The sequence below is a fragment of the Theobroma cacao genome, chromosome 1 (genome assembly GCF_053813885.1).
Source record: "Theobroma cacao isolate CCN51 chromosome 1, ASM5381388v1, whole genome shotgun sequence".
Lineage (NCBI taxonomy): Eukaryota > Viridiplantae > Streptophyta > Magnoliopsida > Malvales > Malvaceae > Theobroma > Theobroma cacao.
This window is the reverse complement of record NC_142639.1, coordinates 6245120-6271700: the sequence shown is the minus strand read 5'-3', so window position 1 is coordinate 6271700 and position 26581 is coordinate 6245120. Positions and strand designations below refer to the sequence as shown.

The 26581-nt window shown below is 35.6% G+C and overlaps 1 protein-coding gene across 3 annotated transcripts; it reads left to right on the top strand.

Annotated features, from left to right (window-relative positions):
- Nucleotides 1–1880: 1880 nt before the first annotated feature.
- On the top strand, nt 1881–26571 carry LOC18611704 (spatacsin carboxy-terminus protein). 3 transcript variants are annotated; one of them, XM_007048099.3, is made up of 26 exons: nt 1907–2187; nt 2929–3104; nt 3294–5489; nt 9215–9290; nt 10281–10403; nt 11792–12047; nt 12128–12616; nt 12696–12881; nt 13008–13298; nt 13901–14545; nt 14858–15254; nt 15355–15482; nt 15686–15856; nt 16710–16904; nt 17100–17660; nt 17748–17807; nt 17941–18269; nt 18455–18869; nt 19889–20356; nt 21726–21842; nt 21940–22061; nt 22144–22870; nt 23052–23306; nt 23577–23759; nt 24207–24548; nt 25314–26571. In XM_007048099.3, exons 2-26 carry the CDS (start codon nt 2930–2932, stop codon nt 26061–26063), a joined length of 9657 nt encoding a protein of 3218 aa, XP_007048161.3. In that variant the 5' UTR covers nt 1907–2187; nt 2929; the 3' UTR covers nt 26064–26571. The 3 variants fall into 3 exon arrangements, 2 of the variants coding, with proteins under 2 accessions (XP_007048161.3, XP_088659196.1); XR_016024251.1 differs by lacking the exon at nt 25314–26571 and having other exon boundaries at nt 1881–2187; nt 23567–23759; nt 24207–24347; XM_088803070.1 differs by lacking the exon at nt 1907–2187 and having other exon boundaries at nt 2921–3104.
- The last annotated feature ends 10 nt before the right edge of the window (nt 26572–26581 follow it).

Genomic DNA, 26581 nt, shown 5'->3' with positions numbered 1-26581 from the left:
TGTTTAATAAAGAAATATATATTTTTAAATGGTAAAATTTATGATAAAAAGAAAATAATTATCATTCGTTATGCAACTCAAGATTTTAGTAGAATAATTTATGCATCAAAATAATATTAATTTAATTTAAAAATGAATAAGAGATTGTTTTATTTTAGTACTTCTATGTTGATTTTCCTTTTCTTTTTTTTCCTCGAAAGGATTAAAGGAAAAACAATATGTTGAAATAGAGGGAAGTACAAGTATTAATTTATTATCAAGAATTCAGATTAATCACATTTTAAATAAAATGTTATGTCACAAACTAATTGACATGATGTTTTGAATTTTCGATTAAAACAAGTTAATCGGTTTGATTTTCAATTTTTTATTTTCTATCGAAGTACTGAACTAATCGAATTGAGTAATATTTAAAGAAGATAAATGAGTTTTGAATTCAAAAAACAAAATAAAATTCTTCATTCTTCATTTTTTATTATTCAATTAAAAAAATGAAAAAAAATCTCACCATAGAATCTTTTAAAAAATGCCACATCTTCACATTTTTTCCTTCCATCTTCATGAGTTTGGTATTTAGTAACTGAACCAACTAACTAAAATAGTTCAGTCTTGGTTACTAAGTTACTAAACTACTTCGGTTCGATTTCAATTTTTTTATAGGAAGAGCTTGGTTTTTTTGGTTTTAGAATTTTCAGAATCGATTTCACTGAACTAACTATTAAGAGATTATTAAATGATATTTCTTTCTTAAAGAGAATATTTATTGATGTTTAATAACAAAAATTATTTTTGAATGGTAAAATTCATGACAAAAAGAAATAATTATCATTTGTTATGCAACTCAAAATTTTAGTAGAAAAATTTATGTATAAAAATAATATTATTCTAATATAAAAATGTATAAGAGATCGTTTTATTTTAGTACTACTATGTTGGTTTTCCTTCTTTTTTTTTTTCGATAGAATAAAAGCAAAAATAACATATTGAAATAGAAAGAAGTATAAGTATTAATTTATTATTGAGAATCCAGATTAATCACACTTTAAACAAAATATCATGTCGTAAACTAACTAACATGACATTGTGAAATTTACGATATAATGTTTTGAAATTTCAATTAAAACTGTTTAATTGGTTCGATTTTTTATTGTAAATTTTTCAATTAAAGTAACAGAACTAACCAAATTGAATAATACTTAAAAGAGATAAGTGAGCTTTGAGATTAAAAAACAAAACAAAAACTTTAATTCTTTATTATTCAATTGAAAAAACAAAATAAGAAAAGATCTCAACAATTAAAAAAACAAAACAAAAAAAAATCTTAACATGGGATCTTACAAAAAAAATGCCACATTCTCACATTTTTCCTCCATTTTAATGAGTATGGTATTTGGTAATTGAACCAAACTAACCGAAGTAGTTCCATATTAGATTTTTAAATTAATTCGGTTTAGTTTTGATTTTTTTAGAGGAGAAGTTTAATTTTTTCGATTTTAGAATTTCCAAAATTGATTTAAGGGAATTAACCATTTGAATACCCCTAATATTATGAGATTATTAAATGACATTTCTCTATTAGAGAGATTATTAATTGATGTTTAATAAAAAATATTTTTAAATATTAAAATTTATGACAAAAAGAAAATAAATATCTAAATATTAATAAAAAATTTTATGCATAAAAATAATATTATTTTAATTTAAAATTGAATAAGAGATCATTTTATTTTAATACTATTATGTTATTTTCCTTTTCTTTTTTTTCATAGAGGAATAAAAGAAAAAACAACATACTAAAATGGAAAGAAGTACAAGTATTAATTTATTACAGAAAATCCATATTAATTAAGCTTTAAACAAAACGTCATGTCCTAATGTAGTCCGCTTTCAGACCGAGGTAATCAAAACAGAAAAAGAAAGTAAATTTACCAAAAAGCCCACACTCCATTTCATTGGGCTTCCTTCTTCCTTACCTCAGACGAACCTTCATAGTTCAATATACCTGTCGTCTTCGATCAAAAAAAAGAAAAAAAGAAGAAGAAATTCTCTCAAATTCTCCAGAAAAAGAAAATAAAAAGAGAAAGAAACAAACAAAAAGAATCAATCTCATTACTGAGAGAAGTTCACGCTCTTGCGATTTGCACAGATGCCGTTAATCATTTGAAGTATCCGTTTTAACTTCTCCAGGTTCTTTCTCAAATCCATTTTTTTCTCTTTAATCTATAGAGTTTAATTTGTTAGGGTTTTTTTAATGGCATTTTTTTATTTTCTTTTTTTTGTTATATAATTTATCCCTTAATCTCGTTTTGATCTTTTAATTGATGCTCGATTAATTTTTCTTTTCGAATTTCTTTAGAAATGTTTCACTATTTCTAAGTTTATATGTGGGCATAATATTGATTAATTTCTCTTTGGTTGCTGAGAAAATTGAAGAAGGGTGAAAGGAAAAGACGGAGTGTTTTTTTTTTTTAAATGCTACAGTAAATGCTGTTAAGTTACTTAGATAATGAACAGTGTATTTCAACTTAAGTCTACTTAAAAATCTTCAAGAAATTTTTTTTTTCACTTTTGTATATGCATGCTTATGAAATTTAATTAAATTCTGAGCCATCGAATTGAGAGAAAAATGTGATTAGAATGTGCCTCTTTTATCTGATGAGTACGATTGCTTTAAAATTTCTGACCTTATAATAGCTATTGCAACTTGTGAGTTAAAGTTAATTGCACTATTTGATGAATCTTATTGCGATTATTTTATGGATATGTCTCTCTCAATTAGAAGCATATGCATGTAGATTAGAATGCATATTTGAGGGTGGTTCTGTGGGGCAATGTTAAATCTTAAATTGCATTGATGGAATTAGAACTGCTAGATTCTGGTATGAGTCTAATATATTGGTCTGCTTCTTTGATTCTGCTTATGAGCAGAATGGATCGTTCTGCTGGTGGTGAAGGTCCTGCTATACTGCAGATACATAAATGGGGTCCCTCAGAGTTGCAACTCAACCTGTCGGAATTTCGTGAAGCCTTTATATCCCCAACAAGGGAGTTACTGCTATTGCTTTCATACCAATGCCAAGCTTTGCTAGTTCCTCTGGTTAGAGGTTAATATCCTTTCTTTTTTTTTTATTGCTGTGTTTCTCGACTGCCAAAATTTTATTTTATTTTTGTGTGGGTTGGAAGGTGTTCATCAGGGGCTTCATTTATTCATTCCCGCTGTGCACTTAGTTTCATTTGCATGGGTATTCTGATTTTGTTTTTACTTTTGTTGAGTTTTTCCTTTTGGTTTGCAGGGGACTCTCTGGATTCTAATGTTTCAGAAAGTTGTTATGATGAGGGTCCTCAAAATTCAGATTCATCAGCTTGTAGGACTGATTCAAAGGATGATATTCCATGCACTTCTGAATCAACAATGCATTCTGATAATGGTATATCTCTTGAATGTAGATTTTCAAGATCTAATAGTTACCCTTTTCTTTGTGATGTAAACTCATTGGCTTGGGGTGTGTGTGGGGATACCTATAATGAGCACAAGGATGGCCCATTTAGAGAACTTCTTTTTGTGTCTGGCAGTCAAGGTGTGATGGTGCATGCATTTTGTGAGCATGATAATAGCAGTGTGCCTGGAGCAACTTCAGAGGGTGAGTTTAGGGAAGGGACATGGGTTGAGTGGGGGCCTTCATCCTCATCATTTCAAAATATCAAGGAAGAGGAGTCAATTGATTTGTCTTTTGAATGCCCTGGAAATGTTATAGATAAAGGCACCGCTAATGGACAAAGAGGAGTTCCAGACAAGACAAGTAAGAAAGCTGGGGTTGATAATTTGTCAGGAACTGCGACTTCAAAGAGGTGGTTGCAATCATTTTTCACTAAAGCTGAAACTATTGAATATGAGGGTAGCATTTGGACCAGGCTTCCTGAGAAGTCATCATTTCCTTGCTCTGCGAAAGTTGTTTCTTTTGGCATTTTTACTGGTAATTTACCAGTTCTGAGATTTCTTTGTAAAGAGAACTCTTCATCAAGTAAGGAGAGCTGCCTAGAGACAATTGGGAATTTAGAAAATGGTTCCCATGAAAACTTAGAGTTGTCTTCATCAGATATTTGTTCTGAGACTTCATACAAATGCACCAGAGTGTTCTCTAGCAATTCACATCAGTTAATTGGATTCTTTTTAACATTAATGAACCCTGCATCTGCCGATACTAATGATGAAAGTGAGAAAAGCAGATGTAAGAATATAATTTTTGTTGCCCGATTGAATAGTTGGGGAATTCAGTGGGTTTCTTTGGTGAAGCTTCAGGAAACTGTGAATACATGCCCACTGGTTGAGTGGAATGACTTCCGCTTTTCCGATGATTTTCTCATTTGCCTCAATGCTTCTGGCTTAGTTTTCTTTTATAACGCAGTTTCTGGTGAGTATGTTGCACATCTTGATATTTTACAGACTTGCGGATTAAACCGTCAGGTGACTTTGCCTGAACCAGAAAGTTCAGCTCTAGATGATGATATGCACAGCAAGTCATATTATCAGCATGGTAGTTTATTTGGTAGAAGAACATTTAGGAGGCTACTTGTTGCATCTTATACATCTCTCGTGGCTGTGATTGATGAATGTGGTGTAGTATATGTGATATATTCTGGTAACCATTTACCGGACAAGTATTATGCTTTTGACAAATTGCTTCCACATTATAAACATTTAGGACTTGGGATGTTAGTTGGTTGGGATGTTGGTGGTTGTGATGTAAGCCATCAAAGGATATATTTTAATTCTGCACATTCTTGTAATTTAAATAGTTCTTCCAAGATGAAAGAAATTGTTTCCTTTTATGATAATATTGGAAGCAATTTGCTTCAGAAAATCCATGGCTGGAACCTTTACGGAAATAGGTGTCTGTGTGATTCAGTCTTGAATGGCTTTTCTGCTACTTCAAAAGTAACGGGTGAGAAAGTTCATGATTCGCAAATACAGTTCCACCTTATGCGAAAGGTTTTTCTTCCAACTGATAGATATAGTGATGATGACTGTATCTGTTTTTCTCCTTTGGGGATTACTCGGCTCATTAAAAGGCATAATTTTAAGGAGCCCAAGAGTTCTCAAATTGTTCATTTTGACTTGCATACAGACTCCGTAGTCCACGATGACAGATGCTTGAATTCAGGAAGTGAAAAATTTTCTCTCCATGGGAGAGAAGAAGCTTGTATTGGAGAAGCTGTTGGTTGTACATTCCAGGGATGTTTTTATTTGGTGACTAAAGGTGGTCTTTCGGTGGTTCTCCCTTCTTTTTCAGTTTCACCAAATTTCCTTCCTGTTGAAACCATTGGTTATCAGCAACCAAGAATTAGTACTGGCATTGGATGTCAAGCAAAAAATACTCTGGGAATGGAAGAGCCAAAAATGTTCTTGTCGCCTTGCAAAGTGGAAATTTTGGATAGAGTTCTTCTCTATGAAGGTCCTGAAGAGGCAGATCGCTTATGTCTGGAAAATGGTGAGAACAACATGATTAGATACAATTCCCTTGTGTATATCAGCAAAATTTGGTGATCACAATTGTTTTCTGTATCTTGGTTTCATTGTCATCATTACCATTTACTTTGCCCAATCATTCTAAACCTGGTACACATTTTTTTTCAACTGTAGTCTGTTGGTCGTTTGAGCTGTACGTCAACACTATAGAATTGCTATGCTCTTGACAATTGATGTCTGCTATGTTCTGTTCTTGGCAAATTCATAATGGATATTTAGTTATATTGGCTGGGTACTAAACTGGGGTTTAACTGCTGATAGCTTCAGTTAGTGGTGGCTTTTAAGTCTATTCATTGATTTTGGAAACTTGTTAACCAATCTATATAACTCCCTTGATTTAAAATGCAAATCGTGAATTTTGTAGTTTAACAAAGAAGGAAAAAGGTTTCAATAATGGTTGTGTGAGGATGGAAATTTTTGTGGCTACTAAAGATAGGTTGGAATGTCTGGCATGAGGTGGTTATTTACATTTTAAGCATTGGTTTCAAATTTGGAGTTATGGAATTATGAGGTTGCATGGGTTTGGAAGGAGGGAAGCTTATATTGAATTACTGTTGCCACATTGTATATAAGTTTAACTTCTGTCATATTGGTAGATTTTACTTGTTGTAGATTGTAAAAAAGTTTTATATCACTCAATCTTGTTGTTGACTAGCATCATAGCTTTTGCCTATAAGTCTAACTGCTGTCGTAATGATAAATTTTACTAGTTGTAAACTGTAAAAAAGATTTATTTTACTCAAATCTTATTGTTGACTAGCATCATAGCCGTTGCCAATAGATGATTTGATGGTCCTTTCAGGTACAATAGGTGAGTGCTATAAGTAACGTAATATGGTTGTAGCACTGTTCACATGACTTTAATGTATTTATAAAGGGTAATTCAATCTTTTTATTTATGGTCTACGCTATGAACATGTTGCTGGTGATTTATGTTATATTATGGCTATCTTAAATTAGCGCGCAGGTGTGTTGGCTGTTGCCCTTTTTGTTTTATTGACTAGGAGAGCATTTGAATGAATTCTTGACTTAGGATTATTGTTAAAATTGTCCTTAGGCCTTTTAAATTTTGTTGAAGAATTTTGAAGTTTCTTTATTTGGCACTTAAAGACACTTAGGCTCGGATAAGATAAGGTGTGCATTTAGCTTGCTGCCTTAGTTGCATCAGCTGTGCCCAGGAGATTGGATAATTGTTGTGTAAGTACTTATCTGGAAAATGCAAACTTGCAAGCATTTATGTATGTGCTGATTTCTCCATCTTCATATGTTGTGTGTATAGATGTGCAGAATAACATATAGTTTTTTTGCGTATGGACTTTTGACGAAATGGCTCTGTAATTACCATAATGAAGCCAAATATGGTTTATTAAATGTTAGGATCAGTTCCAGTTTATCCTTTCTTGTACCTTTGATGAGACTGATATTGGCGATTGGCCTTTTTATTGACAAGCATAGTATTTAATCATCATAATCATCCTTTAAAGGTGAATTATGTTCCAATTCACTTTTTAGTTTTTTAGAATGAGAGCTTGAAACATTATTCTGCATATTAATTCTATCAATAAGTGACTGCTGTTTGGTGTCAAGCTAATGGGTTCAAGTCATGATATAACTGGGTAAGAATGCCTAAGGGTAGAACCATACCAAATTACCTGCCAGGACCATAGTTCAGTTGGAGCACACCTGGGTAATGATCCTTTCTCTCCATTCTGTCAGATAAAAGTGCCCGTAAGTCTTAAATTTTAAGAATAATGGTTTGGCTTGTTCTTTGGAATCAAATCCATTCAACTTGTAGTTGCAGCAAACCACTTAAAATTTCCTTTGCTGCTGTTTCATAAAGTATTCTGGAATATGGCAAAAACCATTCAAATCTTCTACTATTATCCTTTAATATTTAATGTACTTCTGCCACCCTGGTAATTACATACATGGGAGAATCTGGTAAATACTATATGCAGTTGAATGTAGAACTGATTGTGATTTATGCACATAAAAACTCATCAGAAATTTGCTGAGGAAATTGTGTGAGCCTCATAGGTAGTACTGAGTCAAACCAAACTGAAACTGATAAGCTGAATATCTCAGTTTCCGCTTGTGAGTGATGCTTTTAAAGGTTAGAGCTTGAGTTAGTAAAGATATAATTCATTAGGATGATACTTTACCCATTGATATAGGCGTAAGTTTGTCAGAACTGTTTTGATTGGTCAATGTCGAAAACACCAGAGTACCAAGAGTTTTGTTTTAAAATGTATGCAAATCCTTAATTTGTGGCTTCATAGGCTTTTGTGGACTATACTGTATCTAAATGTATTTTTTTTGTTTACTTCTGAGGTACACCTCATAAGTAGCTCTATGACTCTATCCGCATATGGATTTCAGTTAATTTTCAAGTCTTCAGATTCTTGGTGTCACAGTATGTTTGTGGCCCAATTGCCCCTCTGGCAAGAACTATCATTCTCAAGCTCAGAAAAGGGTTGCTTTACTCTTGATTTTACTTCCTATAGTTTTGTTAATGTCAAATTGTTTTTGACATTGCTATTCTTTCCAGTGGCCTCAGTGTTGTTTGTGGTGCGGGTATGGTTTTAGTGCTGCAATTTAGGTTTTGGCTATTGGCCTAGCTGGTTGCTTGAGTAACTGTACAGTGCTGTTTGATTCTTTTCAATATTGTCTTTCTATTATCTATAAGTTCCTATGTGTAGTTAGCAGAGAGAGATAGTGGTTATGGCATCTATGATCATATGGTTTATTTGGTCTAGTGAATGCTGTCTACTTAAGTTATTAAGCTCACCAGAAAATTTTCTTTGTTGTCTAATGTTCTCTTGTTGCTGTTTCCAATGAAAAAATGTTTGTTTGTATTGAAGGATCCCTTCCTTGTTGCTTTCCTCGTCATCTTGCTTCATTGTTCCTCAAGAGGATACATGGAATGATATGGAGACACAAAATGAATGATTACCTTTTCTCATATGTTAGCAGAAACGCTCCTTGCATAAGTTTTCTTGTGTATCATTTGCTCTTGCTCTGGAATATTTGTATTGTTGGGATGTATATCAAGAGTAGAAAAGAATTTTCGTACTCTTTGTTTGAAACTTCATAATTAGACAGTCCTGGATATGGAATTCTCCAGATTTTTTTTAATGCAAGAAATATTTACACAAAGTGGCTTCTTGAAATTCTTCTCCGGGATAAATGATATAAATGAGTTTGAGGATGAACCCATAGAACCACGTGTTATTAATGAACACTTACGCTGCTATAAGCTGACTGGTATTAGGAAGACAGTTTTGCATTGCGATGCTTCTAGTCTTGGTTAAGGTAAAGTGGAAATGGCTGAAATTCAAAAGGCTGCCTTTTATGCAGGATGGTGTAACTTCAGCTGCTCCCATCTTGTGAGTGACGAGCCTGTTCTGCATTTAATGAATGGTTTAAAAGAAAGCTGTAAAGTGCAACTAAAGTACCCATTTAAGAACTTTAAGCCTTACATGTGCTTTCACTGAAGCCTTGGTTTTCTGTGATGACCACAAACTCTTTTTTATCCAAATTGGTTTTGGGGTTGCTTCCTTTTTACACTTCTTATTTCTTTTACAGTTTTCATTTCAAAGTATGATTGTCTTTGCTCATGGATTGCTGCAACATTAAAGAATTCTGAAATAAATTTTCAACATTTCATGTGAATTGCTTCCATGTCAGGATGGGATCTGAAGTTTTCTCGGGTGCGTCAGCTGCAAATGGCATTGGACTACTTGAAATTTGATGAAGTAAAGCAGTAAGATTCTTCCTTTTCATTTTAAATTCTGTGTTCTTGGTTTTTCTTTCCTCCTTTCTTGTCTTTTATTTCTTCTTTGTCCTCTTTTTTTTTTTCTTATTCTTTGTAAAATGACATTTTATACAATGGTAAAATCTCATTAATTATCTGTTTATGCTGCTGTGGAATATATCTGTTTATATACCTCTTGTTTGTAACAGCCAATTGAGTGCATGGCTATATCTGTTTATGCCATCATGGGATATATAACTTTGTCCAAAGAAGAAGGCTTCTATTTTTTAATTTTGTCTTCCAGCCTCTCTTATAATTGAGGAGCCTATGGAATAGGCAAGGTTAGAGGAATATATAGTCTCAATGTAAATTAATCACTTTTTTGTAGTAGGCAATTGAGTGCCTAGCTATTCGCATTGTGAGCGTCATCATAATTTTCCTCATCATGTTAGTACTAAAGTGATATTGATTTGATCATACCATACAATAGAAGGAATCAGGTCATTTAGAAAGTTTGTTCTATAGGGAGTAAGAGAGAGGGAGAGAGGGGAGGGAGAGATCTGAAGTTTCTATTTACTTGATACTTTATTTTATTTTATTTAGGCATTTTCAGATGTTGTATTCTAGATTTTTATATGATGGTAGATATCCTATGCTATTATTTGGTTGGTTCTTGTTAAATTTTGTTTTTGTAAAGGTTATTGCTATAATTTACTAATTTGCACTTCACCTCTTTTTGTTATGTGGAGAGTTATTTTTTCAACTATGTTTCTCATTCCACTGCTGTTTCTTTCTCCTTTTCCGTTTTCCTTATGCTGTGTGTCATGTATGGAAGACAATATTTACTATACTTTGCAGTCCTCTCTGCTGTATGCCCAGAGGAATACCTTGATTCTTCAGCATTTTATATTTGGTGAATTAGATTGATGTTTTTTTCCATGAATTAGACTTGATTTTAGCAAGTAATTAATGAATTTATTTCTCTTGCTGGATTAACAGATCTTTGGAAATGCTTGTGGGTGTCAACCTGGCAGAAGAAGGTGTTTTAAGATTGCTTTTTGCTGCTGTTTATCTTATGTTTCGGAAAAATGGCAATGATAATGAGGTTTCTGCTGCGTCAAGGTTAAGAGCTTCTTACTATCTTTCATTGATTAGGATGGTCTGAGGATTGTATTTGTTTGCCCCTTGCAATGCACATGGGAAGAATGAGTGCTTCATATCCAGATAACAGTGCACAATAGAGTAATTACAATGTTTTGCCTTTGTTTCCTGTATTTTGTCTCCTTTCACCTTTTCCTTGAAAGATATAGGTATTGTATGCTTAGGTAATACCTGTTTACTATTTTATGATGGGGATCCTTGGTATTTGATTTTTTTGCTTGGTGGGTCATTGGTCCATATGGTGTTTGATTGAGGTACACACCTGTAAGGTTATGGATTTTCTTGTACTTCTATTTCCAAATTCTTTTCTTTGTAGTAATTAGTTAAGATCACCTTCTACCGACTTTCCAATGGAGCTTTATATTTTCTTATAGATAATTATTTTATAATATTGTACGTATTCTTTATTTCAAAGTTTATTTTGTATTAATTCATAAATGTTCCCTCTCATAAATAAGCAAATCTCTTTTTATGCTTTAACTTGGAAACTTAGTCTTAAACTATGCTTAAATGGTTGTGTGTTCAGGTTTAATACTTGTTAGATACATATTTTGTACTATTTAAAAAGGTATGTTGCTCTGACTCTTCATTTTCCCTGAAGTTATGTGCTTTGGAAAACTATCCTGCCCTTGAGAATGGGCATGTTTATGAGGACATGATCATCTGATGTAAGGCAAAACTTTGAAAAACCTTGTCTGATGCTTTGACCGTAGTCAAAGCTACAAAGATAAGAAGTATCAGATATGCCCCAGAAACTGATTTTTTTTTTTAAATCTAGGATAATCTAAATGAAGTATTGGATACATATCAGAGGAATTTGGACAAGTATTGGATGAGATATGATACAGGATTTGGCTACCTTTTAGAAGTATCTCTAGTTGACCTATCATAAGTGAATCTCACCTTTTTTTTACCCCGTTCCTTCCCCTCCTTTCGCAGTCGAAGCAACTGGAAAGGTACATCTTTTTTTTATAAGATCGGTGTATGGATTATGATCATGTCAAATTTGGTCCCTTATTAAATTATTGTCGTTATTGGTATCGGTTTTACTTTTTTTTGTTAAGTGGTATCGGTGTTGCTGTTATCTACAAATTACATTTCACATTAATTAACTGCCTAATTACAACAGTGTGGTTGACTTCATGTATCTGCCAGTGTCTTTCCCTGGTTTGGCATGACATATACTTTTATGCCATGTTATGGAATCAAGATGTATATAATGTTGGGTATCAATTTGGTATTGTTGGTTATTTTTTAATTTTAATAATAATTGTATTTATATGGATGATTTAGATCACTATGTATATTTTCTAATATATGTATTTACATATCATTTTCTTATATTACAGGCTACTGCAATTAGCCACCTGGTTTGCTACCAAAATGATCCGTGAATATGGATTACTCCAGCGTAAAAAGGATGCATTCATGTTGCAGGGCTTAGATGGGACCTGTCTCCTTGCTCTTCCTCCAGTTTTACCTGATAAAGCACAAAATGAAATGGGATATTCTGTAAGGCTTCGCGAGATGGCTCATTTTCTGGAGATTATTCGTAATCTGCAATATCAACTCAGAGCAAAACTTAAAAAGCCAGGCCAAGGATTGGTATGATGCTGTGATTTGGCTACTCTATGCTGCTTGCTTTCTTTCAGAATTTCAAGTAATATTTTGTTCATATGACACAGGTGGATCAGGAGGAGCCACTAAGTATAGTAGATCCAAATTCCTTGCAGGAAGAATTTCAGTTTTCAACACCTTTAGCGAATTCATTGGAGACATTGAATCAATATGAGCTTCAGATTCCTGCATTGACCTTCCCATCCAACAATAATGAGAGGCTTGCTTTGGTGCCTGACAATTCTCTGAGCTCTGAAGCTTATTTGGACTCAGAGGATTCAAGTGAGTCATCTGCCCTTGTTTCACGAGGGGAAATTTCAGGGAAGAAAATTCTTCCCTCTGAAAACCCCAAAGAGATGATTGCACGTTGGAAAATAGATAAACTGGATTTGAAAACTGTGGTAAAAGATGCTTTACTCTCTGGTCGCCTCCCTTTAGCTGTTCTTCAACTGCATCTTCATCGTTCAAGCGAATTCACCTCTGACGAAGGGCCTCATGATACCTTCAATGAAGTTAGTGACATTGGAAGAGCTATTGCTTATGATCTATTTTTGAAGGTAACTTATTGAAGGTTAAGTACTTGAAGGTGAAGTTTTTCCATATATCTGCTGTACATTGACTGTACCTGAACAACAGGGTGAAACTGGACTTGCTATAGCAACATTACAACGGCTTGGAGAGGATGTTGAAGTCTGCCTCAAGCAGTTATTGTTTGGCACAGTGAGGAGAACTCTACGTATGCAAATTGCTGAAGAGATGAGGAGATATGGTTACCTGGGATCAGTTGAGTGGAATATGTTGGAGAGAATATCACTTATTGAGGTATGTTAAAGTTTAATGTTAGTTGGCTTACATTTCTGTTAAAGCATGTGTAAATGCAATTGAGTTCATAACCTGACCATTTCTGCAGTGCTAAAATTTTTGTCCTTTTGTCTCTCTCTTGGAAAGAGGCTTTATCCTAGCTGTAGTTTCTGGAAAACATTTCTTGACCATCAGAAAGGGCGCATGCAAGTGACATCAACTTTAAACTCACCAGGAGGGGTTCATTTGTGCCTACTGGATTTTTTCAACCACCTAACAATTGAGTGTGGTGAGATTGATGGAGTAGTTTTAGGTTCATGGGCAAATGTTAATGAAAATTCATCTGATCCTGCGCTTGATCTAGATGGTGCCCATGCTGGATACTGGGCTGCTGCTGCTGTGTGGTCCAAGGCCTGGGATCAGAGAACCATTGATCGTGTAAGCAATTTTTCATGCCTTTTCTTGGATCATATTTTTTTTAAGAAGGTTATAAATTGTATTGAAACATATTGTGAGGAACAAAATTGCCATAGTAAGACATGTTTAATGGGCACTATTATAATAATTCTTGGCTTCAATTTTTCATAATTCGATTGTCTGAGTATGATGAAAAAGATGAGTATTGGGTTGAAGCAAATTTTAAAGGGAAAACTTCTATGTGATCAGTTAGTAAAAGAGGGGGGGGGGGGGGGGGGGGGGGGTTAAATCAAAGTTTTATTCCATTCTTGTTCAGTTCTCTTAGAGTGGAAAAAGCTTTCAATGCATCTGATATATTATGAAGCAATGAAATACTCTTGAACTTTTAAATTAAACTTGATATTTAGCTATGTCAAATTGGTATCTACAATTTTGGCGTTAATTACTTTGAAGGAGTGCATCATATTGCATATTATTTCTGTGGGATGCATTTTGGAAGCTGAAAATATACAATATCTTGAAGGTTGATTTTTGTATTGCATGCAATTTCATGTTTGCATTAACACACTTATGAGCTGTGTGGTGGACTTAAAGATGTCTTTTTTAAATCTTCCGTTTTTCAGATAGTACTGGATCAGCCTTTTATAATGGGTGTCCATGTGTCATGGGAGTCACAATTGGAGTATTATATATATCGTAATGACTGGGAGGAAGTCTTCAAACTCTTAGACCTTGTTCCTACATCTGTTTTATCAAATGGAAGCCTCCAAATAGCTTTAGATGGTTTCCAGCCTGCCTCAACTGTTGAATGCAGTGGATTTCCTGACTTTAGCAATTATATTTGCTCTGTTGAAGAACTGGATGCCATTTGCATGGATGTTCCAGATATCAAAATTTTGAGGTTGTCTTCCTCTGTTATGTGTTCTACATGGTTAAGGATGCTCATGGAGCAGGAGCTTGTAAAGAAACTGATTTTTTTGAAGGACTACTGGGAAGGCACTGCAGAGATAGTATCTCTACTTGCACGTTCAGGCTTTGTTACAAACAGATATAAGATTTCATTTGAAGATAATTCCATTGAGAGATTGTCAGATCTACATTTCTCAAACAGCAGTGAAAATTTTCATGCAGACACTGTGCAAGCTTTGGATAAATTACTTATTCGCTACTGTGCACAATATAATTTGCCAAATCTTCTAGACCTTTATCTTGATCATCACAAGTTGGTTCTCAATGATGATTTGCTTTTTTCATTACAGGAAGCTGCAGTAAGTTTCATAATGCCCAGTGACTGTTAATGTTCTTTATACTTGATCTTATCTGATTGTTTGATATTTAATAACCATCCTTCATCCATGTTTTGTTGGCCTTCATAACTGGCTTGTCTTTTACTTGATGTGATTTTCTTTCATACTTCACCAATGTGAAACATGTCATGTGTTTATACATGGATTGTCTTAAAGCTTTCTGATATTGCCAGCTTGTTTACTAAGGTCGCTAATAGATTGTTCAGTTCTACATGATAAATTATTTTTATGTTCTTACATATCTTTTCTGTTTTATGTGATGCATCTGTTCAGGGAGATTGTCATTGGGCAAGATTGCTGCTCTTATCAAGGATTAAAGGGCATGAATATGATGCATCTTTTGCAAATGCTCGTTCAATAATGTCAGATAATTTAGTTCATGGTGGAAACCTCCGTGGTCATGAAGTAGATGAAGTAATTTGTACTATTGATGATATTGCGGAAGGAGGTGGGGAAATGGCAGCATTAGCGACTCTAATGTATGCTTCTGCTCCAATCCAGAATTGCTTAAGTAGTGGGAGCGTTAACAGGCATAATAGCTCCACAGCTCAATGCACGTTAGAAAATTTGAGACCTACATTGCAGCACTATCCTACATTGTGGCGCACACTTGTATCTGGATTTGGACAAGATACAACTTTCAGTTACTTCAGTACCAGAGTAAAAAATGGTTAGTATTTTACCTTTCTTTTTCTTTTTTATTCATGCCCATTAAAAATCATGCCTTAATTTTAGGCACAATATTCTTGCCTTTTGGTTTGGGAATGCAGCTTTAGCAGATTACCTAAATTGGCGTGACAACATTTTTTTCTCTACTGGACGTGATGCTTCACTACTACAGATGCTGCCTTGCTGGTTTCCTAAGGCTGTACGGCGGTTGATCCAGCTTTATGTGCAGGTCTCTTTTCTTTTCTCATTTTTTACCATTTAATCAAATGTAGTTAATATGGTAGGTAGCTAGGCAAACTTTGTTGCTTTGGCTTTATCATGCTTAAATAAATTCTAGGAAATGCCATTTAATGTTACCTTTGACAGATTTCATCTATTCCCTTGCTTTTTGGCATTTTACTTTTATATCATATAGTTTGTGCAATGTTGCAGGGTCCCCTTGGATGGCAAACGCTTTCAGGTCTGCCTACTGGAGAATCTTTGTTGGATAGAGACATTGATTTTTACATAAATTCTGACGAACAAACTGAGATTAATGCTATCTCCTGGGAAGCAACTATCCAGAAACATGTTGAAGAGGAACTTTATCACTCTTCACTTGAGGTTTATCCTTATTCTTCCTGGATAATTAGTTAATACTATACCTTATGGATAATAATCATCCTAGAGGGAAAGAACTTTATTTGCTTCCTCCTATTGCATGCATTTTTACAGTAAGGATGATGTATTAATGTCTGGTTTAGAATTTCCATTTGTACTGTGTTAGGATAATGGGTTGAAATCTGAGTTTAAATTTCATGTATAGTGTACAAATGGAAGTTCTTGCTTGAGTCACTTTAACAGATAATTGGTGGGAATATTGGACTTATTTTTCTATGTTGAAAGGATCCTGTGCTTTTGAATTATATGCCAGTAAATTCTCTGTCCTTCCCTCTATCTTCTTCCAATTAAAATAATAATAATAAAGTGTAGTACATTGAATCTAGGAATCCCTATTTGTTTCCTTTAGGTAACTAGGTTTGTATTCTATCTGATGCAATGTAACTTAGGTAAAGCACTGATGGCTGCATCATTGTAATTTGTCTCAAGGCACTGGGAGCATTTATTTTATTAAATAAATCTGATTTCATCATGGCCTTCTACTATGTTTTTGCTTTATTTTTATTGGAAGCTCATTAGTCTTAATGGCATTATTGCTCCTCCATGAGACATCATTTGTTCAACCTTTTCTCTACTTTCTCCTTGTTTGCAATTGAATGAAGAGTATATTGCAGTTTCTTGTTGGAAATATTATCATTCCTTACTTCTTTTGTTTGGCTCCTGTTACTTTTATTTGGGTTTATGCTACTGTTAGTTTAGGGTTTGCTTCAATTGATATCGTTTCTGGTATTATCTTATATGGTTTAACCATAACCATCGTTTTTCTCAGTAGTTCTATTGCTTATTTTCACTTTAGGACACTGGACTTGGGCTTGAACATCACTTGCATCGTGGACGTGCACTTGCAGCTTTTAATCATCTTCTTACTTCAAGAGTTGAAAAGTTGAAAAGAGACGGGAGATCCAGTGCTTCTGCACAGACAAATGTTCAATCAGATGTCCAAACACTTCTTGCACCTATATCTGAGAGTGAAGAGTCTCTTCTTTCATCAGTAAGTGGTTATCATATTATTTAGATTATAGTATGTTTATGATTGAAATGGAGATTGACTAGGAAAAAAATGCATTCATGTAGGCTGGCTTAGTTTATTTTCATATGCTACTACAGAATTACCAAGAAGAAAACTGACCTCGGACAACTTTGGATAATGATGCTGTGATGATACTCATTGCTCTTGAATTTTCAGGTCATGCCCTTTGCCATTACCCATTTTGAAGACACTGTATTGGTGGCATCAAGTGTTTTTCTGTTGGAGCTTTGTGGTTCATCAGCCAGCATGCTCCGAGTAGATGTAGCTGCATTGAGAAGGATATCTTTCTTTTACAAATCCATTGAAAATAGGGAGAAGTTTACTCAACTTTCCCCTAAGGGTTCTGCATTTCATGCTGCATCACATGATGACAATGTTATGGAGTCTCTAGCTCGAGCACTTGCTGATGAATGTATGCACGGGGATAGTTCAAGGAATTCTAAGCAAAAAGGATCTCTAATCTCGGTTTCTAGTAAACAGCCTTCACGAGCTCTTGTGCTTGTCCTACAGCATTTAGAGAAGGCTAGTCTTCCGCTGTTGGTGGAGGGAAAGACATGTGGATCTTGGCTGTTGACTGGTAATGGTGACGGCACTGAATTGAGATCTCAACAAAAAGCTGCAAGCCAGTACTGGAGTTTAGTCACTGTCTTCTGTCAGATGCATCAGCTTCCCTTGAGTACAAAATATCTTGCTGTATTAGCAAGAGACAATGACTGGGTATGTGTCCATTATTTTTCATTAATTTTTTGATCATCAGCAATTTTTCTTTGACTACAAACTTATGGTGTCCCTGTCTTCTTAAAGGTTGGATTTTTGAGTGAAGCTCAGATAGGAGGGTACTCATTTGACACAGTGTTCCAAGTTGTAAGCTCATTATTTTTAAACTTATTTTGGAATTTTAAGTTGATCTTCCTAGTTTAGTGCTTAATGGTATTATACTATGTTATTAAAAAATTTGGACCATTTTATATCCCGTTACTTTCTTTCCATGTTTCAGGTATCAAAGGAATTCAGTGATCCTCGGCTTAAGATTCATATACTGACAGTTTTGAAAAGCATGCAATCAAAAAAAAAGGCTAGCTCCCAATCATACTTGGATGCTTCTGAGAAAAGGAGTGAAAGTCCCTTTACAGAGGAAAATGTATATATCCCCGTTGAACTCTTTAGAGTTTTAGCCGATTGCGAGAAGCAGAAAAACCCTGGAGAGTCCCTATTGCTAAAAGCAAAGGACTTTTCCTGGTCTATTTTGGCCATGATTGCATCGTGCTTTCCAGATGTGTCTCCACTGCCCTGCTTAACAGTTTGGCTGGAAATAACTGCAGCCAGGTTATTCCAAACAACTCAAGATGAAATTATACTTCTATGATCTTTTCATTTTACTACTTTTTTGTGTCACTGCATTCTCTCCAATGAGTCTAGTATCCTTCTTTCTAAGATTTTGCATTTTTCTTCATGAATATAATCATATTTGTCATTATGAGTCTCAGATCTGATTGGATATAGTCATACAGGGAAACTAAATCCATCAAGGTGAATGACATAGCTTCTCAGATAGCAGATAATGTTGCAGCAGCTGTAGAAGCTACCAATTCCTTGCCAGCTGGCAGCAGAGCACTTTCATTTCATTACAATCGGCGGAGTCCAAAACGTAGGCGGCTTTTGGAATCCATATCTAGGACTCCCTTGTCTGAGACATCCGATAGTGCAACAAGAATATTTTCTGATGAGGGCAGTATTGCTGGGGAAGATAGAAATGTTGAACTTGGTGAACAGATTAATGTTTCAAGTGATCTTAATGAAGGTCCAGCTTCTCTGACCAAGATGGTTGCAGTGCTTTGTGAACAACGCCTCTTTCTGCCTTTACTAAGAGCATTTGAAATGTTCCTCCCTTCGTGTTCTTTACTTCCATTTATCCGGGCTCTTCAGGTTTGTGAGCTAAACTAAATTCTAGATTTTTTATTCTTCTTTGCTACTTTTTAAGTGGGAGAGAACTGCTGTCAATTTGGTAGAAGCCTTGTGAGGTAGTTATCACCAACCAGCAGTACATGTGTCCTCATAGTCTTCAGTCACTGACTGCAGTTTCTATGTTTGCCACTTCTATTTGTTGTTTGGCTGCCAAACATAGACACTTTGTGCCTTACCCTAAAGTAATTGGAAAATGAAATTTGAAGTGCTTTAGAAAACTTCAATGATGATATCTCAAACAAAATACACACACATACATACATATGTATACATATATATGTACATGTATTCATATATATGTATATATAAATATATATATATTTCCGGGTTTCCTTGTCGTAATTTAATACATTATTGTAACTTAAAATGTTCAACAGAAAATGTCCCATGAAAGCAATATTTTCTTAAAGACCTGAACTTGAATAATTTTGTTAGATTGATTATATTCACTTTGGATATGAAGTAAAAAATGTGGATGCTGTATTTTATGTAGTAAGAATCAAGAGAGTAGAGGTAGACCAAAAATCGCATAGATTGAGGTGATAGGAATGGTTTGGCCTCTTTGGATCTTTTAGAGGATGTGCTACCAAGCAGGGTGGTGTGGAGAAAACAGGTTCATGTAGCTGATTCCTAAACTGTTTAGGGATTAAGACTCAGTTGAGTTGAGTTGGGCTGGGTTGAGTTGTGTGTCATAAGCTGTGACCAGAGCTGGTGAATTATGCTTTCAGAAACAAATTAGGAAAGAGATTTTTTTTTGTTAAATATAGTGATCTTATTTTCCATGCATTCCTTTTGTTGTAATAGAGTGCATTAACGTGTTTCAACTGCTGACAAGCAGTGCTATAAAGTCTTTTAACAATTATGTTTTGATTCTGGGTTTGGCTTTGAAATAAGGTTGAGGATTGAAAGTACCACGTTGGATAAAACCTGATTCTATTCTCACTCCACTATCCCCTTCCTCCTGTTCTTTTTTTCTTCAGGCATTTTCACAAATGCGTCTGTCTGAAGCTTCAGCACATCTTGGTTCGTTTTCTGTGAGAATTAAGGAAGAACCAAGTCATTTACAGACAAATATTGGGAGAGAATGCCAGATTGGAATATCATGGATTAGTTCCACTGCTATAAAAGCTGCTGATGCTACACTTTCAACTTGTCCATCTCCTTATGAAAAAAGGTGCTTACTGCAACTTCTTGCTGCTGCTGACTTTGGAGATGGAGGCTCTGCGGCAGCTTACTATCGACGACTTTATTGGAAAATTAATCTAGCAGAGCCTTCTTTGCGTAAAAATGATGGTCTGCACCTCGGGAATGAGACTCTAGATGATTCTTCCCTTCTAACAGCACTAGAAGAGAACAGGCAGTGGGAGCAAGCACGCAACTGGGCTAGGCAGTTGGAGGCAAGTGGTGGACCTTGGAAATCTACTGTTCACCAAGTTACTGAAATTCAGGTACATTATCACTATATTCCTTCTTGTGGCACAAAGCAAATTACTGAGGTTATTAGATTTTGCATTTGCCTATTTGAGTCAGATTATTTATCTAGTATTTAAATTGTCAGAAAATAGCTAATTTGGGTACAGAAGAATGACATTCGCATAATCACCAGTTTTGTTGATTCTTTTTTTTGCAGTATGTTGTTGACTCTAAAAATTAGTTTGATAATCATTTGTTAGAAACTTAAAGTAAAATTTTAGGGGCTTTCATGGTTTCCCACTTACATGTTTCATGTGGAAATTAAAATCAATTCTATTTGGGGTGCTTATGTTGTGAGGGGTCATTTCATTCTTTTGGCAACTGGATTCGTTGCAGCCTTATCCTTACAGCATGAAGTTTGAAAAAATGTTTTGATGTTGAGCCTATTCTCTTTGCTTGTCTTTGTAGCCTTATTTTGCACTTGAAGATTCTTTCTGCATTCATTGGAACTTTGTGTTGTTATATACCCTCATCCCTTTTCCTGTGATCATCTATTTACTCTGTTTAGCATTATTGGACCGACTATTGGGAAGAAAAAAACAATTGTTTAGATTTAGATGAGCAGAGAAAAAAAAATGGTAGTTTTTCCCTTGGAATTGGTGATGGCATAATCAGTGTTTGTGAAGAGTGCTTTTGTGATCTGATTTCAAGATTGCCCCTTGTAGGACATCTGAAGAGAGTTAGGTTGTTTACTAGCTTCCAAGAAGAGAAAAGGAAAGAGTGGTGGAAATGGTCATGGATATATTGACGGAGCAAACAAAGATAGACACACACTTATAGGCATCCACATATGCATGGACTGATTGATGGTTGTCAAAACTATGTTTAAAAATCTGAGATTTGTACAGTGTGTCGTGCTTTGATGTTATGTTCCAGATTTAGGTAGAGTATAATAGACTGTTTTGATATGGAGTTATAGGTGCTTTGACAAAAAGACAAAATGTGAAAGTGTGTAAATTGAGGATATTTTGTCACATTGCCTAGACTTAGTAGATCATATTCATGGATATCAGATATTTTAGTGAAAATTGGATTCCCATCGATAGGAGGGTGATGAGAATTTGATGGAGAATCTTCCAGGCTCTAGGAGTAAACCTAATATAGAGTTGTCCTACAAGTAAGGATTATTACATCACAATGATGGATAATCCAGGTATGCTCAACACATGATTGTGAAGTTGAGTTCCAAATGAGGCCATGTCTGGAGGAAATTTATTTTCTTGATGCATCTGGTCTATTGCCATTTATTTTGAGTTCTAATATGCTACATACCTTCTGCAATGAATGTTCTTTTCTAGTGTTAGCCTCTTGAACTTCTGACTGTCAGTTTTCTTTGCCCTTTAGGCTGAATCCATGGTAGCTGAATGGAAAGAATTCCTTTGGGATGTCCCTGAAGAGAGAGTTGCTTTATGGGATCACTGCCAGACGCTATTCGTCAGATATTCCTATCCTGCTTTACAGGTATGCTTTCATCATACATGTGACGGATGTCAGCCAGAATCTTGTTTTTGGCAGCTTGCTCATTTATTCTCAATGCAATCTTGCTGTTGGCTTGCAGGTGGGGTTGTTTTTCCTTAAGCATGCAGAAGCAGTGGAGAAAGATCTTCCAGCAAGTGAGCTTCATGAAATGTTGCTGCTTTCTCTTCAATGGTTAAGTGGGATGATAACCCAGTCCAAACCGTAAGTGATTTATCCAAATTGAATTGCTTCTTTGCATCCAAGTATTCAGGTTCCTTTTTAACCTCTGTGCTAAATTTATCAGAGTTTATCCTTTACATCTTCTGCGAGAAATTGAGACTAGAGTATGGCTTTTGGCTGTGGAATCTGAAGCTCAAGTGAAAAGTGAAGGAGAGATCAGTTTAACAAGTTCTAGCCGGAACCCTGTCACGGGGAATAGTTCCAACATTATCGATAGAACTGCTAGCGTAATAACAAAGATGGACAATCATATTAATTTAATGAATAGTAGAACTGTAGAGAAATATGATGCAAGGGAAGTACACCACAGAAATCAAGGATTAGACTCCAGCTCTTCTACAGTGACAATTGGGAGTTCAAAGACAAAACGGAGGGCCAAAGGCTATGTGCCATCAAGAAGGCCACTGGTGGACACAATAGAAAAGGGCCTCGAGCCTGAAGATAGTTCCAATCCTCCCAACCTTAGAAATGACTTCCAGTTGCAAGATGAAAGCTTTAGAATTGAAATATCTTCTCCTAAGTGGGAGGAGAGGGTTGGACCTGCAGAACTTGAAAGGGCTGTCCTATCCTTACTGGAGTTTGGACAAATAACGGCTGCCAAACAACTCCAGCAGAAGCTGTCTCCAGGACAGATGCCTTCTGAATTCATACTAGTGGATACTGCTTTGAAACTTGCTGCGATATCCACTCCTACCAGCGAAAGATTAATAGCAAAGCTTGATGAGGAATTTCTTTCTGTTATTCAGTCATACAATATACCAACTGATCAGCATTTCATCTACCCATTGCAGGTACTTGTTATCTCTGTAGTTTCTCATATCTCCATTATCTGTATCAGTTGATCTAGGTTTTGAGCAGTTAAAGTTCAACCAGAGTTTTCCTCATTCATGGGTTACTCGTGGTTCTTCCTTAACTTTCCTGGTTAGTTGTTGCTCTGATATTCCTATCTGACTCCTATTCTGAATTTCAAAGGTCTTGGAGAATTTAGCAACTGTTTTCACTGAAGGTAGTGGACGTGGGTTATGTAAGAGAATAATAGCTGTTGTCAAAGCTGCAAAAGTCTTGGGTCTTTCATTTTTGGAGGCATTTGGCAAGCAGCCTGTTGAATTGCTACAGCTACTCTCTCTTAAAGCACAAGAATCTTTTGAAGAAGCAAATCTCCTTGTGCAAACTCATGTTATGCCAGCTGCTAGTATTGCTCAAATTCTTGCAGAATCCTTTCTAAAGGTGATTTCTTGGGTGCACTTAAAATGATCACTTGAGTTTTAATGCTTATATTGCTTTCAGTATCTGGATTTTAGTTGTGTGAGAAGTCTTTATATTTCTGTTGTCATTTATATCCACGAACTGCACCTAATTATATGGTTCTGTTGTCATCCACATCTTTGCACTGCACCTAAAATCAGCGTGAGAAATATATGTTTGTGTGTCAGTTGGGGATTACTTTCTTTGTATTTCTATGCAACCTGTTGACCTCACATATTCAGTATGCTTTAGGGTTTATTGGCTGCTCATCGTGGGGGATATATGGATTCTCAGAAAGAAGAAGGCCCGGCTCCTCTATTGTGGAGATTTTCAGATTTCTTGAAGTGGGCTGAACTGTGTCCTTCTGAACCAGAAATTGGCCATGCATTGATGCGTTTAGTGATTACTGGACAAGAAATACCGCATGCCTGTGAGGTAGTATCTTATTATAACAATAATTGAGTATCATTTTGTGAGGATTAAAAATATCAAGCTTTTTAAGAATATATGAATGTGTATCATATGTAGAAACTTTGTTAAGAAATTTGTGAAACTATAACTGGTGTAGCATTGATGTTTTGGTTGCCATCATTATCCTAGAGAAGTCATATTTTGAAAGTCAATCCTTAATATAGATGTAATTAGGTATTTGAGAGTCTAGTGAGAACAGGCTCTGTTCTTTTGGTTGTAGTATGATCAATAACTCTCATTCTATTATATCTTCTTTAGTTGTATCACTTGTGCAGTTTTTATGCTTTCTAACTTGTTATTTCAACAAAGCATGAGATTTTCAAGGCAAAATTTTTTGTTTTATTTCTTGCTCTAGAGGGGTTGTGTTTTTTACGCATGAACCTTTCATTCACTGGAAAATTATGTTCTCAGGTTGAGCTTCTTATTCTTTCCCACCATTTCTACAAATCATCAGCATGCCTTGATGGAGTTGATGTTCTTGTAGCCCTTGCTGCAACCCGGGTTGAAGCTTATGTTTCTGAGGGTGATTTTGCATGTTTGGCTCGCTTGATAACTGGAGTTGGAAATTTCCATGCTCTTAATTTCATTCTTGGCATTCTCATAGAAAATGGTCAATTGGATCTACTTCTTCGGAAGTATTCCACTGCTGCAGACACAAATGCAGGCACTGCTGAGGCTGTCAGAGGATTTCGAATGGCTGTTCTGACATCATTGAAGCATTTTAACCCTTACGACCTTGATGCATTTGCTATGGTTAGTGTATGCATGTTTGGCTTCAATCTCATCTGTTTTTTTAGCCCATCAATATCATCTGTTTGAAAAAGCTGTTTTGAGTTTATAAATATACATCATATAAGACTAACTAATTAAGGTTTCTTTACAAGACTAAGGCTGTACTACTAACTATAGCATAGTATTTAGGCCCAGAGGTGTCCATGGGCAGGGCCGGGCAAGCCCCTCCTTAAGAGCTAAGCCCAGGCCTGCTTATGGACTTAAACTTTTATTATATATTAAATAAAATGATAAAAAATGTTTTAGATTGGTATTTTAACATTTTTAATTATATTGTGTTAATTGAATTTAAATAAGAATATATTATTCATTTTACAAAATAATAAAATGGAAAATCTTAGCCCAAGCGCAGCCCGAAGCTGGCCAGGCTTGCAGGCCTGTGCAGATAGCCTAGCCTTGGACTGGTCTATTTAGGCCATCATATTTATTATATTTATTAATTGGGCAATTTACTGGCTTCAAATTAGGTTGATGGTCATTTGATATGTTGTCATTTGATTCCTTTTGGAAGCTAGTCTAGGAAATTATACATGTAATAGAGGATTCAAGGAGTTCCATGCTGTTTGGCAATCGGAAAATATGCAGTTCTTTTAGTTAAAGATATTTTGCAGACCTCATCTAGGCTTTTGTGAAATATATTTATCTCATGTTGCCATGTTCATATACTTAAAAACTGTTTTGGTCCAATCATCAGTTTCCTTTCTGTTGTGCTTTTCTTCTTTGCAGGTTTATAACCACTTTGACATGAAGCATGAAACAGCTGCTCTGCTGGAATCACGAGCGGAGCAAGCTTCCTTGCAGTGGTTTCAGCGTTATGACAGAGACCAGAATGAAGATCTCCTGGAATCAATGCGCTATTTCATTGAAGCTGCTGAAGTGCACTCTTCAATTGATGCTGGCAATAAAACACGCAGGGCTTGCGCCCAGGCTTCCCTTGTCTCTCTTCAAATACGAATGCCAGATTCTAAGTGGCTCAACCTATCTGAAACAAATGCTAGGCGAGCGCTAGTTGAGCAATCGCGTTTCCAAGAGGCTCTAATAGTTGCAGAAGCCTATGGTCTCAATCAGCCGACAGAATGGGCCCTAGTACTTTGGAATCAGATGCTCAATCCAGAACTGACAGAAGAGTTTGTGGCTGAATTTGTGGCTGTGCTTCCTCTTCAGCCATCTATGCTTATTGAACTGGCAAGATTCTATAGGGCTGAGGTAGCAGCCAGAGGTGATCAGTCCCAATTCTCAGTTTGGCTCACTGGTGGAGGGTTGCCTGCAGAATGGGCCAAATACCTTGAGAGATCATTTAGATGCTTGTTGAAGAGGACTAGGGATTTGAGGTTACAGTTGCAGCTGGCTACTGCTGCTACTGGGTTCGCTGATGTGGTGGATGCCTGCATGAAGGCCTTGGATAGGGTCCCTGACACTGCAGCGCCACTTGTTTTGAGGAAAGGGCATGGTGGGGCTTACCTCCCATTAATGTAAAAAACATGGTTGTTAGTGAGAGTATGATTTTGGAAGAGGCTGGCTGATGATTATTCCGATGGGTAAGACTTGATTGATAGGATGATGATGATGCTCATGAATCCAAGGATAGTTTCCTAGTATTGCCACTTGACAATCATCACTGCAGAACTTGTGATATGGCAAGACATGGAAGTTGTTGGTTAGCTGCGCAGCTTGAGATGATCTTTTTGTTATATAAACATTGATTGGACAAAACTCAGAACTAGGATGCGGAAAAAAAAAAGAGTGATTGAAGAGTGTATTCTAGATTTAGATTGGGGGTTTCCATTGCAATCAAAATGCTGTATGATGGCTTGGTTCATTTGTTCCATTTTATTTTTTTGGAAATATCTGTTTGAGTTAACAAATTAGGGTAGGCAGGTCGTAGATGCCATTCGATGAATATTAAGGGACAAGGGTCCATATCATTTTTGTAAGAAATGTACAGTTTGTTCATTCTTTTTCCAATATATAGTTCATTTGCCAACTCTTTCCTC

What these genes read in the sequence shown, in the direction of transcription:
- LOC18611704 (XM_088803070.1), top strand. Translation starts at nt 2,921, where the DNA reads ATGAGCAGAATGGATCGTTCTGCTGGTGGTGAAGGTCCTGCTATACTG. An exon ending in AAATTTGATGAAGTAAAGCA is followed by an intron (nt 9,291 to 10,280) that starts GTAAGATTCTTC and finishes CTGGATTAACAG; the next exon opens with ATCTTTGGAAATGCTTGTGG. An exon ending in AAATACCGCATGCCTGTGAG is followed by an intron (nt 23,760 to 24,206) that starts GTAGTATCTTAT and finishes TTATGTTCTCAG; the next exon opens with GTTGAGCTTCTTATTCTTTC.